Raw genomic sequence first — 15726 nt, forward strand, 5'->3', positions numbered from 1 at the left:
ATTTAAAAGGCATGCCCTCCTTTACAACTGTAAAAACACACTATAATGGCTCACCATATGTAACCTTGATTTGGATGTATTTTTAAGTATTCTAATCTATCTTTTCTTTTTTGGTTTTTTGATGAAAAACCCAGTATCCTTAGTTTCTTTTATCTGTCTTTTTCTTGCAATGACAGCTATGTGGGTCTGTTCTCATCATACTAGGGGAAATTTTCCAACAAAGCTGAAGGAGAAAATGATGACAAGTTTATCATATCTCTCCTTTCCTTGTCAACGTGAATTTTAGTCCAGAGTCATTGCTCATACATTTCTGTTCCTGTCTCAGGCATTAAGTGGTGGGCAATTCAAGCATGTCATTGGAAGGCCCATCTACAAAGGAGAGAAAGAAGACTACATCTCAATGGCATTCCTTTACTCTCCTCCAGCTCCAAGCATCAGCAGCAGGATTGACCAACAAAAGGGAAAAACTATTTCACTTAGTCAGCAGGCCATTGCTGCAATACTTTTGACTCTTGTATACCGTATTTTAGTCTATGTTTACAACAAATTCTAATGTTGTCAAGGATCATCCATCAAGCAATGAAAAGTTACACATCTTGATACTCCTGCTCATAAATCTTATACATCTAATTATTTTAAATCTTATTTAAATCAATGAAATATTGTCAGGCATGGGATGATTTTTTATTTCATAAATCATGGGCAACTTCTTAAGTATATTCAATGGCCTTGTTGAAAAAAGAAAATCTTTTGTAATACAAGCAAGGCACACATTTGAAAAGAAGCAAGCCCATGAATACGACTCACAGAATTGTGTTAATAGCCAGCCCGTCAAGGCTAGAGAGAAGGCCCAAGAACAAGGGGCTGGGCCAGTTTGAAACTCGCGGAAGAGATTCATTGAAACCTATGACTCTCTTTACGTTACTTAAACCTCGCAAAGCCGAAGTCCAAAGTCACTTTCAAAGGGAATTCTGCGTCTGTATGTTGGCAAAGATTTCAGATTTTGGTCAGTCATGGATGACAAAGATTCATGGGATTCCGTCTCTGAATTCACACTCGCTGAGGTGAACACTTCCCTTTCTCTATTTTCCCCATTTTCCCTCCTTTTGGCTCTTCATTTTCACTTCTTTTTAAGCCTTAACCACCATGAATTCCATCTCTTTAAAGCTGTAGCTTAATGTGTTTTTTTTTTTTTTTCAAGTTGATAAACGTATAAATGGAACAGCTTGCTCTGTTGGCATTTCCCTTCTATATATGGGTCTTGATACTCACTCTTTAATCTGCAAAAGTTCCTCAGGTTTAGCCAATTATCATTGCTTTTACATAACTTTTTAAGTATTAATGTTTTTTCCTTTCTTTGTGACAAAAAGATTTTGGAAATGGAGAACATTTACAAGGAAATAGGAGAAGAAACACTTAATAAAGAATTCTGCCAAGAGCTTGCTACCAACTTCAGGTGAGGAAAAACAATTACCATTCCCAAATATGCTAATTATATGCTTTTGTCTAAAGATTCTTCATCTATTTTCTTTTAAATTGTAATTTTCAATATCTTTACTTTGGATTGCTTTGTCCTTCCAGCTGCTCTTCCAACCGTATGGGAAAATCTGCTGTAACATGGCAACAAGTTTGTTTTATTCATCTATTGAAGTATACCTACGGATTTCTAATAAGTCAATATGGACATTCATAACTCTTTGTCTTTTTAATTTTTTTAGGTCCAAATTTGGTTCCAAGAAAAACAAATGGAGACACAAAGTAAACAAGGGCCATCACCAATGGCCTTGGAGCTATTTGTTGATCTTTCAAGTGTAAATTCAAGCAAACCATCTGAGAGCTTGCGGAGGCACAAAGGTTTGCTCATTGGCATCATAGTTTACATTTTTAGGCTATTTATTGGTAATATCTTATACTTATTGGGGAATTGTTATTTGATACATACAATGTGGCGAAGCTTGTTTAGTACTTTCTACATTAACCTAATATGTCCCTTTTATAAAGTTTGAAGTTTTTGTATGTGCTAAAATATTGTAACCATCAGGGTGAAGAAGAAAACAAAAATTATTCATACAGCATGACATCACGAAACTTATCATCGGGGTAACATTAGCTTATAGCTGATTTAAAGATTAAAACATGCACATAAAGCAATGGAATGGGTGTCTGATAGTTTAACCCTTATCATTTGACTGCAACCTAATTTGGTGTATATTAGGTCAACCTGCTAATTTACGAGCACATAACGGTCTACCACAGTGCATTGGCTTGGGAGTGCAGCTGTGTTAATGTCCTTGTGTCAACCTCCATTAGAAACAGATATTTTTCTTACTAGGAATGCCTACAAAGCCTTCTATAGGTCTTAAATAGCATCACTCCTCTAACAATCTGACCATTATGCTACTGTTGTTTTACCAAGCAACCATACTAGGTGGTTCACTTTAAAGGCGTAGTTAGCATATACTGCATTTATACTTGCAGCTACGATATCGATATCATGATTAGCCTGCATTCTTATTGGAAGCATTTTAGCAAACTTGCAATCGTAGTTCAACCTTATTTTTTCTGGTTGAAATTGAATTGAAAGGATTTTTAATATCAATTTTAACAGGTAAGGTTGAAGATCTTAAGGAGTTGTCATTTGAAGCCAGATCATCAAAAGATTATGCATGGTGAGAAAGTTTCTATTAATGAAAGCATGCAAAACTTTTTGAAATGTTTTTCCTGTATCCCTTGAAGAAGCCATTTATAGGCCTACGTCTTGGTTATATCTTTAATTTTATTATTGATTAGAAACTCCAGGTTTAGATTTGATTTTGGCTAACTAATTTATTCAAGAGCGCTAAGATGATGTGCAAAATAGGATAATAATCAAACATCCATTATAAGATGAAGTTGTTTAGAATGACGGATAAGGATGGTAAGCTTAATCTGTTGGATGCATTAAAAGGAAACTCGGAAAGCTGGAAATAGTATAGAAAAATGTGACTAAAATAGCTTAAACTTATGGACCAGAGACAATCTAGTTCAAGTTTCAATGATTTTCAAGATTCTTAATTGGCCTTGGTATTCTAAAATGTTGGTTGGTACTAAAGGCATTATAATTCAATTAAGTTTATATTATATTGTAATTATTATGTAACCTGTAGTTATTTTAAAAAATTTTTTATATAAAAAAATAGCTGGTGAAAAGAGAAATCAAAATCCAAATATATGACCTGTTAGAGATAAAGCATGCATTAATGTTATCTTTAGTTTTATACTATGTATTTTGCTTCATTGTACTGGTTATTAAGTATATTATACCAGTTGACATGGGGTGTCTTTGTGCATGTTCAGGTTAATAACACTTGTCCTTATTGTAAACAAGTGTTAACCATATGATGCTTGTATATATTTTGAGTTTTCTGACTAATGAAGTATCTTCCTCTCCGTCTACTGCTCTGTTTTTCTTCTTTCTCTCCACACACAGTCAACACCATTGTTTTATCATTTTCTTTTACTTTCATATCATGACCTTGTTGTAAACTGTGTATGGTCCTTCTGACTTAAACTAGTGTGCATAGCTATAACATTTCTTTGGCTTTCAGGTACGATGTTGACTCGTTCCTCACCTATAGAGTCCTTAGTACTGGTGAACTTGTAAGATTCTTCTACAGATTCTGTTCTTTTTTTACTCACTGCAATGATTCTTGTAAAAGCTACTTGCGTATGAAATCTTTTCATCTTATGATATAAAGTTCAGGTTCCTGTGCCTTATTGTGCTTATTTAACCTTTTTCTCCAATTGGTTTCATTGATACTGGTTATGTAAACTATACGACGGAAAGTGCAAGTGACATGTTAAAACATATAAATTGTTATGTGGTAGGAAGTGCGTGTACGATTCTCTGGGTTCGCTAAAACAGAGGATGAGTGGGTAAATGTGGAAAAGGCAGTTCGTGAACGATCTATTCCTTTAGAACCTTCGGAATGCAATATGGTTAAAATTGGAGACCTTGTGCTTTGCTACCAGGTATTTCCTTATTCTAAGGTCTATTAAAAATATTCGTGAGCTGTGTGTCACCACCTGATTGGAATAATGATGAATCTTATGTCAAAGCAGACACAAAAGCCTGATGACCTCTTAATACTTCCATGCAACATTCCAGTCTATGTTTTAGGTATTTAAACCGCACAACAGTGAAGTCATGGTGTTTTGCTTTTTGGATCTATATTTATGAACTTCCTAATAAAAATCACCCAGCATTAAGAAGTAATGGAAGAGTGTATCTCACTTAGATTGATGGTGAAGGAACAGTGAGGTGATGGAGAGGACATATGCTTCTCTTTTTAGCTAGGCTAATGGTTTACTTGACCTTATTGTTGTCTTAGCTTTTCGCCTTTGATGATGTATAGGATAGAGAGCATCATCAAGTCTACTATGATGCCCATGTTGTGGACATCCAAAGGCGGGTGCATGACATTAGAGGCTGCAGGTGCATTTTCATGGTCTGCTATGACCATGACTACAGTAAGGTATATATAAACAACATCAATAATCCTCTCCCTCTCTTGTTGCGTGTGTTTATGCATGTGGTGCATGCATCTTGCATGGGTGCAAGTGGCTGCTGGTTTTTGCTGTTTTTGGCAATCCTGAACTGTGTATTAATGTTGGTATATACTTATCTCTCATGCTTACACCAGGAAAAGGTTCCGCTGCAGAGGTTATGTTGCCGGCCTCGGCAATAGGTTTTTTGGGTTCACCATCAAGTAAGGTAGCATTTGGTGTCCTACAATGTAATGTGATTGTTGTAATGCAATTGTTGATAATGTGGTTGTTGAGAAAATAATATTACATCTTTTTGATTTACTAGGAACGTAATATTAATTTTTAGAATTACCCTTATATATATGAAAATGTAAGTTTGATACAATTACATTTTTTATAACTAAATTAGCTAATTAAATTAATTAATTTAAATCAGCTAATTGATTAATTAAATGAGATTTGTATTTTTTATTACTTTATAACTAAATTAGGTAATAAATTAGTTTTAAGTGGGAGAGAAAGATGTTGGACATTTTTACAAATATATATGTATATGAATATATATGAAAAGCTTAAATAAATAAATTTTTATTCACTTTAGAATTATTATTGTTTTCCACTCACTTTTTGTTTTTGTTTTTCCTTCTCACTTGCTGCTATTCATTTTATTTTCAAGATTTTCTAGTTATTTTCATGTAAGGGGGTTACCCCTCGCCAAGTTTAAAAGTATAAAGTGCACGGGGGTCAGAACCGGCCCCTTGATGCTAAACTTGAAAAATGCCACTCGTTTTTGCTACCGAGCTCTGATATCTCAAATTGAACCATGTGGTAGCTATGTTGCTTGTCAGAAGCAAACCAATAAAACCAAAGAGACATTTGCATCTAGCCGAACAAAGTAGGTGTGTATTAATGGAGACTATACAAAGTTAACACACCGACCCATCATTTTGGGCTTTCCGGCGACATCAGCCAGCAGAAGATAAATTCCACACAATGGATGGAATGGAGGGACGCAACATAAAGTTCAACTACAAGTTTCTATACTTTAGTTACAGTTAAATAAAGCCTGTACTGGTCAAAATTTCGCTAAGCCTACCTACACAGAGCAGCAACTTTCCCAGACTGAGGGCTCCAGCTTGTAGAGAGTTTGACAGGCCCACGTCTTCATCGAACGGGGCAGCTCATGAAACTGTTCGTCCATAACAAACCGAAGCTATGTAAAGATTCTTCGCCCACTTCTCCTGCAATACCGTAAAGAAAATTTAGAAACAGACGGTGAAAATTAAGTTTAAAGATAAGCCAAAACCTAGTGAAGCTCATACAATCCACCTTGACATGTGTGCTGGGAAATGCCGAAGTTCTGAGAGTTTCCTGTGTTTCATCCATTGGCTTCCTTCTTGGCACACTAAGAACAAAAGCAGCCTGGTCCCAAGTTGCTGCAGTTGCTGTTATTCGATACCCACAATCCCATCGACGATGGATGCCTTCACTAGGATAAAGGAAGTCAAGCTCAACAACCTGGAATTAATATACAACAACACTTAGTTATATGTGCTTCTTTCACAGACCGTATTAGGATAAAATGCTATTAAAATTGATAAGCACCTGGTCAGAAAATCCAGCACCACGAGACATAACAACTCCCCATCTGCTACCAGAAGTGGCCATTGAGGTAACATGAAAACCCTCTTTCCATTTTTTGTTAATCCACTTAAAAGGAAAGGACTCGCTGACTTTGTATGACTGCTGCGAATACTGAGTACCTGAACACAGTGAATCAAAGGTCAGTAAACAGAACCCAAACAGATTTGACCACAGAAAGCAAATATTGGAACCTTGCATACTAACCCCTTGACATTACTACTAAGGAGCCTCCATTTGTAGCGCCTGCTATTGCACTGATATAATAGTTCTTCTCCCACTGCTCCATTATCCATTCCTTCAAGCACAGCAAAAAACATCAAATTAACCACTTTGCTAGAATCTAAATTTCAAAAGCATCTTTGGAATAAAAAAAGCAGATAACAGAAAATAAAGTAGAACCTATTAAAGCTAAGAATTGCTCCACATCAACAGTCTAAATGCATGTACCTTATGAAGGAAATAGGGTGAGAGTTCATAGACTTGTGAAGAGAATCCAGTGCCAGCATCCATTATAAGGGCCCATAGATTTTGACAGGAAGCTACACTGCTAATAAATAAGCCATCCTCATTTCCTTTCTCAATGTGCTGTGCAAGCCTTCCATCTGCCACATTATAGTGATACCTAGAATCACATGACGAGTTAACTTCCCATCCTCAAATATTCTTTACACTGAAGCAACTTAATCACTAATTAATTTTGCTAATAGAAATGTTGAAAGATTACATAGGCAAACAACGAAATGTGCCAAGGCAAGAAATCAACCAAAAAAGAAAAAGCCAAAAGTCTGGTATGATCAATTAAATAATAAAGCAGCCCCAAAACTGAGAGAACCACAAATAACTTAAGGCATGGTTACCTTTGCTTCATAGGTCTACAAGCATTGTAAACACTAATCCATTGCGTCGCTGGCATGCCCATACGAACCTTCTTCTTCGGTTGTTCATCTTCCTCCTCATCCATTGTCAACCGGCCTCTCTTATGACCAACCTGAAAAATAAGCTGCACAAGAAATATATTGTAAAAAAGTAGAAGTCAGTTATGTCAAACTCTTTTTTTTTTTTTTTGAAAAGAGTTAAGTCAAATTTTGTTTGTAATACTTAACATTTAATAACGTTTAGTACACTCTTACACCCAAAATTACTTTGAAAGCTGAATCAAGGTCAGATACAAGAATAAATCTTATATTGAGAAAGAATAACATGTACCTTCTGCGCGCCTTCTGTGTTAAGTGGGCGGATATCTGGATTTGGACCAACAATCCCGTCAAAGAGAGAAATGTATTTTGCATAATTAGGTTCTTCATCAAACTTCAAGTTGACCACATATTCAACAAACAGTCTAAAAGGATTCGGACAGAAGCAACATAGGGCATCTGGAGATGTTGACATCTTCTTCTTGCAAACAAAGAATCCTTTATTCTCACCCTGTCATCATGTTTAAAAAAACATCAAAAAGAAACTCTTAAAAGATTATATGCATGGCCAAAAGCAAACTAGAATATTCGAGTCAAGAAAGCTGAAACTATAGGAGGACCAACCTGGTATCCTTGCCAAGGCAATCGACCTCGAAGAAGAAAAATAAGTGTATATGCAAGAGATTCTAGATCATCTCTCCTGCTACAAGTTCTCCCTAAATGAGCATGCACACTGGCATAACGGACAGTTCCCCTGACAGACAAAATTTCTCCTTTTAAATAAGATAGTGGAGCAACTTACATTAACATCTTCAGGAATCATAATATAAGCAGTCGTAGTACCTAAAAACATCTGGCCTCTGGTCATATTCAACATGCAAACCAGTTGAACTATCTCGCCACCTAGTTGCTGATTTGCCAAAACAGGTTATCAGTGATGAGATATTGATTTAGCTAGGAGCACTTAACAATATAAATAATATGACTTACAACTTACCTAATCCAAGATCGACAAGAAACAATTTTTTCTCGTCAGGAGTTCCAATAGGACCAAGAAGAAAATTCTCAGGCTTTACATCTCCATGCACATAACTGCCCAAAGCACCATAAAAACTATTAATAAGCTGGAAGAAACCAGATATGATCAAGTTAAGAGCTAAGATTTTTAGCTTTTATAAGACAGATTATACATTAAAAGCAGAGAAAGATTCTCATTGTAAGCTATTCAACAATCCTGGAAAGGGTGGGTGGCGATGCATTTCAGGGCCAACAAAAGGCTAGGGAGCTTGGCAGGGATTGAACTGCTTACCCTCTAGAGTGCATCTTCTCCAATATGGATATTGCTTCAATAGCAATGCAAGCAACCATTTCGATGGACATTCTGTCGTTAAGAGCATAATCAAATTAAGCAATTGAAATGCAAAAAAAGGATAAACTCAACAGCCAGTAAAAGAGTAAAGGATATATCTTAGTTTAGTAGCACTCACGTATGAGAGTTATTATTCCAAACGTCCCACAGACTTGGGCCCAGTATATCCATAACCTGCAAATGGTTTAAATCAGAAACTCATTCAAAACGTGAACACCAAAAGGATGACAGATTAAAGAACAGTACGAAGAAAGGCAATGACTACCATGACTAAACAACACATACCATGACATAATAGTCACCTTGACGGCCCTTATAGTGTACTCGGGGTATACCATGACTGCCACCAAGAGTGCTGTACCAAATACATCAAATATTTGCAAACATAATTAGCAAAAAATAAAAAATATAACAAATTAAGATTTCAACCAGACTTACTTGTAAACTTGCCATTCATATGGCGGTCCGTAGTTACATCCTTTGCTGCTTCTATGCTCAAATTTCAAGGCAACCTGAAATAAAGAGATGATGTAGAGCATTAAGTCCAAATTAAAGAAGATTAAACGCCATGTCTGTTGAAAACAAAAATGAAATAATGCCATACCTCCACAGCCCCAGAACCATTTCTATCATTTGTATTTACAGCCGAAACACGCCGACCTACACACACCTGTCCAAAGCCACCCTTGCCCAACTTCCTATCAATTCTATACACTGGCGAGCCCCCAACCTGAACCTGCAGCAAGGTAAATAAAAAACATCCTTTCAGAAGACATGATGAAACAAAAAATTATTACCATAAATTGTATACCAAAATGTGCACCTAAGAAAAAAATACATCAAATTATCAAAAGCGCAAAGGATAGACCAAATAAGACACAGTAGAAAGTATCAAAAAGGACTTTGACTTTGCTTTTATTAATCTTATTGAGAATATGATCCCAAATAGAGAAAACCAAAAGCAACAATCCCTGTAGTCAACCCCATCCAGTGGGGAAAGGGAAAAATTTTGGTTTTATTAACTTATCAGAGTTGTTAAACTAGAAGATGATAAATTTTTTCTTAAGGACTTAACCAATCAGAAGGTAGCATAACTGAAGTAAAATGTAAACACGGTGATAACGAAGACATTACATCATACAAAACATAAAAGCATTGAGAAACCATAGATGCATCCTAGCTACATATCCCACTTGGAAAGGTAGCACATAACCTTCCATTGACAAGATTATAGGACCAATGGCCATAGATCAAGAAAAACAAAACCAAATAAAAGAAAATCTATTGTATTCAGAGTACACTCAGGCTATGCTGGTAGAAGAAAGTAAAATGGAATAAAAAGAGAGAAGCATGGCACTCCAAGCCCTTCAGAAGATGCCAGAGAAGAAAAGCATGTGCTGTCTCAATATTATTAATGAACGACTTTTACTTTAGATAGGCAATCCAAAATGAGATAGTAATCACATTTTTGGGTAATTCAGCTCTTAGGAGTTCTCTTTGTTTATTCCCCAAAACATCTTATCTCAAACACTTCAAATCAAAAAAATTTCAGGTCCTAAACTATAACCACTTATTATCTAATAGTTGCACACACAACCACATGTAGAACTCATTTGATAAAACTCTTGGCCTCCTAAAAAGCCTTCACAAGAAACCACAAACTTAACATTGTCCTTTTTACGAATACAAAACTTATACACCTTTAACGCTGAAAGTACATAAATTGCCCATATTAATTACTCCTATTACTCTTTCAAGGTTTCACCAAAACACTGGCTCCCTGAAATAAAGGAGCACGGAGATTATAAATCAAGACGAAACAAGTATCAAGTCCAAATGGTGAATTCCATAAACTATATCCAGAAAGACTGTTCACATAGCTTCATAACAGTTTAAAAGTTACACTTTTTGAGAAGCAAAATCCAACTACGGGTGCCACAGACTCCAAATTTTCATAATAAAAAAAGCATTCGAACGCCAGAACCTTCCGTATAAGTCTATAGACTACAACAAAACGAAATCAAGATTATGAAGGTTGTTAAAACAATCCTAAATCAATTAATTTTGCCAAAAACAAAATCAATTAACGTACCAGCTTTCAAACAATATAATATAACGTAATTTCGCGATGCAAAACTTGAAAAGCCAAATCTTGTTAGGAAATCTCAAACCTTTTCAGGAAGCGGTGCGGTGCCGCCTTCATCCTCACCAGCATTACCCTTATCATTGCTCCGCCCTCCGCTATCGAACTCATCCATCGCCTTCTCCCCGACTTCCTCTTTCTCCGCTCTCTCCCCTTCCTCTAAAACCCTATTGTTATTGTTCTTCTCCTCCACCTTACCTGCCGCTGCCCCAGCCGCCGCGACAGCTAATTTCTCATTGATTCCCTGCACCCGCTGTTTCTTATTCTTATTTTTGTCGTCGTTCTTATTGTTATTATTGTTGTTGTTATTTGGCACTGGCGCTGCTGCTGCTGCGGCCGCCTCTTCTGCCGCCTTCCTCCGCCGCCTAGTCCGCGTCGCAATCGCTTCCCCCTCCTCGATCGGATTCGGCTGTTGCTGCTGTTGCTGTTGCTTCGGTGCTGCTGCCCGGCCCCTGCGTGCTCCGCTACGCAGTACCGGCATCGTTCATTCTTCTCCTCCTTCGATTCTCATCACCAATATAAAACGCCCGACGATTGAATTTACCTTTCTGTCCCTGTCTCCTCGTCGTCTCCTCTCTTCCAAACAATAGCTCAACGATACCCCAAATTACAAAACAAGAGAAGAAACGAAAAGCGTTGAGGAGTTTATAATTATTATTATCACGTATTAGATAAAAGAACAAATCGGAGAAAAAGCACCGAACGGAGAGAAAATCGACGAATCGAAAAAAGAAAGAAATATTGGAGATTCGATGATTGTGAAAGTTTGGAGATCTGTTTTGTACTCAAGAAAGTAAAGTAAAGGCTTTCCAATTTTTTTTTTCATAATTTTTCATACGTGTATAAATAACTACGGGAAAACAAAATTAGAAGAAAAAAGCGTTTATTACGTGGGAGAACGACTGCCGTTGATGGAGATGCAAATCACGGGGATTTGGGTTGTTTCTTTTAATAGAATCATTAGAATTGGAACGAGACGAAAATTACCCAAAGGAGTTGGGAGTTTTACGGGATGGGTTACTTACTTTCCTTCTTTTCGTTTTTTTTTTTAATTTATTTTTATGAGTTTGGTAATGATGATGTGCATGCGTGTTTACGGTTATTTTGGTGAGGCTGGATAAATGTGGATCGTTGGATTGAGAACTTTTGTGGCCGGAAAGACCAGAATGACGGAGGAAGATGGCATTCGGAGTAAATTATTTTGTTTTTAAATTCAAGAGCAAATTAAATTAATGAAATAATAGTGTCTAAAAAATTATCTATTTAGAAAATTTTAAATAAGATTTTTTTATTATTATATTTAATCAAGTTCAAGCTCTTATATTTTTATTTTATATCAAATAAATTTTTATAATTAATTACTAACTAATTATTATTAGTCAAAATGTCAAATATTATTTTTATATCATGGGATATATTGATTTGTTATAATGGATAATGACATAATATATTTGTGTAGCATGATAACATGATCATATGTCATTTTAATCCTCCTAATCAATGTCATGTCAATGATACATAAGTATAAAATAACAAGTGATATTTAGATTAATGAATCATAATCAACTATTAGTCATGAAAGTTTATTTAATTCAAGATAAACATACAATAGCTTAATTGAATGTAATAGAAAAATAAAAGTATATTTGAATTTTTTTTTAATAGTTCAGAAGCTTTTTAAAGTATTATGTCTAAAGTAATTCAGTTAAATTATGTAATTAATTTTTATACTTTACTAAAAAAATGAATTTAGTCCGTTTACAATAATTTATACAAATCGACTCTTTTTATTTTTATAAATTATAAATGCTAATTAAATTGTTAAAGGAATCCATTTTCTTCAATGAAGTATGCTGACATAGTAAAAAATTCACATCAAATTTTTAAGGGTAATATACATTGACCCTCTCAACTTTTAATTATAATTATACACAAATCCAGTAATTTTCAAAATAAAGATTTCATCCTAAATGTATAAACGACATTATGATTAAATGTGAAATATCCAAAATACTTTTTGTTTTTCACTCTTTTCTTTTCTTTCAGACCTATTAGCAATGCTCACTTACCTTGACCAACCACCCCAATAGAGCACCAGATCTTGATAGCATCGATCAAGTGCTCCCCAACATGGTGCTCCCTAAGAAAGCGCAATCTGGTCAGATTTAGCGTTCTTTAACCAAATCTGACTACAGGTGGTCGATCGATGGGAGATAGGTAAAGGTTTTTAAAAAAAAAATTAGTAATTTTTAAAATTAATTAAGAATAAAATTATCCTTTCAATATTGCCACTTCATCAAATCAACAGAAACATTAACGATTAACTAATTACTGGACTTATGTGTCCAACGGAAGATATTCTTTTAAGACAAACTGTATATTTTGAAAACTAATAAATTTATGTGAAATTATGGTTAAAACTTAAAAATGTTAATGTATTTTACTCATTTTTTAAGCTACATCACTTCAAGGCTATCTCCATTTCCTACTAAAATTTTAAATCAAAGCAAAGTAACCCAAAACCCGAATCCACAAATCAAAAAAAATCATTTGATTATAAAAGTGATCGCCAAATTAAGAACTCGATGAAGAGAAGTTCTCGACAGTGTACATTTTAATCCACTTTTTTGATAAATGATAAGAACTAATTGAATAATTTGATCAATTAATTCCCATTGAACTTTCACAAATTTTCATTTTGATTAATAAACTTTCATTTATCTAGATAAGGTTATCAAAATTTCTCAAGTATATCAAATTTGACCATTCAATTAATTGATGGAAAAATGATGTGATAGTTACATAAATTGCCACGTCAATCAAAATTCAAAATTATTTTTTTATTCCACTCCAAACAAATCCGATTAAATATGATACCTTTCCTAAATGGAAAAATATTCCCACTAATGATGGTCTGGTGAGGAGGAAAATTTTTAAAAAATTGACATGAATTTTGATTAATGTAACAATCATGTGATTTTTTTAGTCACTTGATTAAACAAGAGCAAGAATATGTTAGTGGTTAGATTTAGTATCCTTGACAAACTTCAATATTTAATGAAGACAAATTAAAATTTACTGTTTAAAATGAGAATTTCGTAAAATCATTGTGTTAGAGCTCAATTTCTCTTTGTTTTGTCCATTGGTAGTTATGTCAACAAATGTCACATAAATATTTTTTGATTACGTTAACAAGTACCATGTTAGCACAATTTGTTGTCCATCCAATTAATGTTGTGTTAGTACGATGACTACCATGTTAGCATATAATCAATATCATATCAACAAAAAATGTCACATCATCTTAATTAATGCTACGTCAACTGATTAATGATGTCATATTAACATACTTAATGGTAGAAATTTAACAATGTTCGGATTTACATTGAAATTAATAAATTGAAAAGGATAAGTGATAATTATATAATATAGAGTTATTAAAATTTAATTTTGATAGTAATTTAGCTTAATTCTTATAGTAATACATAAAAATTAAAAAATTTTATTTAATTATTTTAAATTAGCTAATTTAGGTGAGTCAACCTAATTTAGTTAATTTTATGCCGAATTTAGTGTTAATGTGGTTAAAATAGATTGTTATTGATTTATTTATACTTTTATAGGTATTTGATAAAATAAGAATTTTAATGGAAAAAGAAGAGCTATTTCAAGGTGCAGACTTTCATTATATATATTTTGGTATTTTAGTCATAACTCTCTCTACAGAGTTCCAAATGATATAGATTCTTAAACCATTGGAAAGATGAGAGAAAAAGCTACAACTTTTATGTTAAGCACTTTGCCCAGTTCTACTTGTAAGTGGTTAAAAATTTTATCGAATTTGAAGTACTGTAGTAGTACTAGAGTAATTACGATTTTTGTTAATTATTGGACAATGCTACGACTGACGTAGTTTGATAAGGAAATCTTAATTGTAATTGACTTCTCTTTTTATCAAACTTAACCTAACTTCAAAATCCTATAAAAATTACTTTTCGAATGACTTTTAGAAGAGAGAAAAACACACCAAATTAACAGTTGAGAGTCAAGCCACAGAGTCATTGAAGCTAAGCAGAATTTAAAAGATTCAAGAAGATTTGGAGATGGAGAGTAAGAATACAATTCTTGAGTTTTTCTATCTTTTTTATTCTCTTGGTTCTATTTTCAATATTCAAATTTTATTTGATGATGATGTGTGACTTGATGAGAAACTAAATTTTTTATCTAACGTTATGATTGAACTCAATATGTAATCTAATTTATTTATCTCTCTTTTGCTTATATTTGATGGATCTAAGTTGTTTATTTTATTTTATTCTTAACGCTTCTAATTGGCTGATCACCAATTAGATTGAATTAGAAACCTAGATTAAGCCTTAACGAATGAGATTTAGGTAGACTTTGAATAAAATAGCGCATAATCAAATACACTTAGTTGATTAGATAGTTTAATTTACATATAGGGTAGACGTATACTTATAAGCCATATGTAGCCTAAATTAGAGCACGAACTTAATAAATCTTTCTTCAATTTAATTTTCATGGACATATAGTAAATTAATTATATAGTAAAATTAATCAGGAAAAATATTTTTATAAGAACTCGACAGAGGCTTGTAAATGATTTAAGACTCTAAGTTAACAACTTAATCCATTAGACTAAATTGACTAAATTAAGAGAAAAAAATAATAATTAGATGAAGTATTGAGGGACATCATAATCTTAAATTTGATAATTAAGTGAGTTTTATAAAACAAATTTACTATTTAATCTTAGTTTTAGTTTATTAGTTTAATTTTCTTTTTAATAATTTTAAATTTAATTGTTTGAATAAGATTAAGGTGTTACAATTTTAATAGTTAACAGTAAAAAATAATTCAATTCTCTGTAAGATCGACACTCTACTCATTACTATATTATCATTGCAATACGTATACTTGCGTAGATAGAAAATTTAACAAAAATAAGAACTCAATTTATACAAATTGTTATATAAGTACTATAAATCCATATTTTTTTTATAAAGAGAAAAGATTAATTGCAAAGTTTAATCCCATAAAATTAATGGTGGACTAATTGCCATTAGTCAAAATGTCATTTACTTTTTTATGCTCACGTTGTAATAACG

The 15726-nt window shown here is 33.6% G+C and overlaps 3 protein-coding genes across 3 annotated transcripts in view; 2 read left to right on the forward strand and 1 right to left on the reverse strand.

The window, feature by feature from the left end:
• Window positions 1-613, forward strand: part of DTA4 (downstream target of AGL15-4) — a gene marked incomplete at its 5' end in the record, with an annotated part of 2045 nt that extends 1432 nt beyond the window's left edge. Inside the window, 1 exon segment of the mRNA XM_021438974.2 lies at window positions 326-613. Coding sequence (XP_021294649.2) covers window positions 326-553 — 228 coding nt within the window.
• A 331-nt stretch (window positions 614-944) lies between these two features.
• Window positions 945-4962, forward strand: SHH1 (SAWADEE HOMEODOMAIN protein). Its single transcript, XM_021438923.2, has 9 exons — window positions 945-1064; window positions 1371-1456; window positions 1582-1627; window positions 1719-1854; window positions 2609-2669; window positions 3588-3639; window positions 3868-4011; window positions 4395-4514; window positions 4683-4962. The coding sequence occupies exons 1-9, from the start codon at window positions 1014-1016 to the stop codon at window positions 4725-4727; spliced, it is 741 nt and encodes a 246-aa protein (XP_021294598.2). The 5' UTR covers window positions 945-1013; the 3' UTR covers window positions 4728-4962.
• Window positions 4963-5408: 446 nt separating this feature from the next.
• LOC110424664 (casein kinase 1-like protein HD16) lies at window positions 5409-11435 on the reverse strand. Its single transcript, XM_021439282.2, has 16 exons — window positions 10626-11435; window positions 9059-9190; window positions 8893-8966; window positions 8740-8809; window positions 8573-8628; window positions 8395-8466; window positions 8083-8177; window positions 7929-7995; window positions 7710-7839; window positions 7378-7596; window positions 7029-7171; window positions 6619-6793; window positions 6376-6466; window positions 6133-6290; window positions 5857-6045; window positions 5409-5768 (listed from the first exon to the last, which is right to left on the reverse strand). Exons 1-16 carry the CDS (start codon window positions 11076-11078, stop codon window positions 5709-5711), a joined length of 2184 nt encoding a protein of 727 aa, XP_021294957.1. The 5' UTR covers window positions 11079-11435; the 3' UTR covers window positions 5409-5708.
• Between the last annotated feature and the right edge of the window lie 4291 nt (window positions 11436-15726).

This window comes from Theobroma umbraticum, unplaced genomic scaffold, assembly GCF_002168275.2.
Source record: "Theobroma umbraticum cultivar Fairchild unplaced genomic scaffold, ASM216827v3 scaffold_204.0, whole genome shotgun sequence".
Taxonomy (NCBI): Eukaryota; Viridiplantae; Streptophyta; class Magnoliopsida; order Malvales; family Malvaceae; genus Theobroma; species Theobroma umbraticum.

Excerpts from the sequence above, each read along its gene's own strand:
- LOC110424664 (XM_021439282.2), bottom strand. The coding sequence starts at position 11,078 with ATGCCGGTACTGCGTAGCGGAGCACGCAGGGGCCGGGCAGCAGCACCG. Across the intron at positions 8,967-9,058 it reads ATGGTTCTGGGGCTGTGGAG|GTTGCCTTGAAATTTGAGCA; the intron begins GTATGGCATTAT and ends TCTTTATTTCAG. Across the intron at positions 5,769-5,856 it reads TTCCCAGCACACATGTCAAG|GAGAAGTGGGCGAAGAATCT; the intron begins GTGGATTGTATG and ends ACGGTATTGCAG.
- SHH1 (XM_021438923.2), top strand. The coding sequence starts at position 1,014 with ATGGATGACAAAGATTCATGGGATTCCGTCTCTGAATTCACACTCGCT. Across the intron at positions 1,855-2,608 it reads GAGCTTGCGGAGGCACAAAG|GTAAGGTTGAAGATCTTAAG; the intron begins GTTTGCTCATTG and ends CAATTTTAACAG. Across the intron at positions 4,012-4,394 it reads ACCTTGTGCTTTGCTACCAG|GATAGAGAGCATCATCAAGT; the intron begins GTATTTCCTTAT and ends GATGATGTATAG.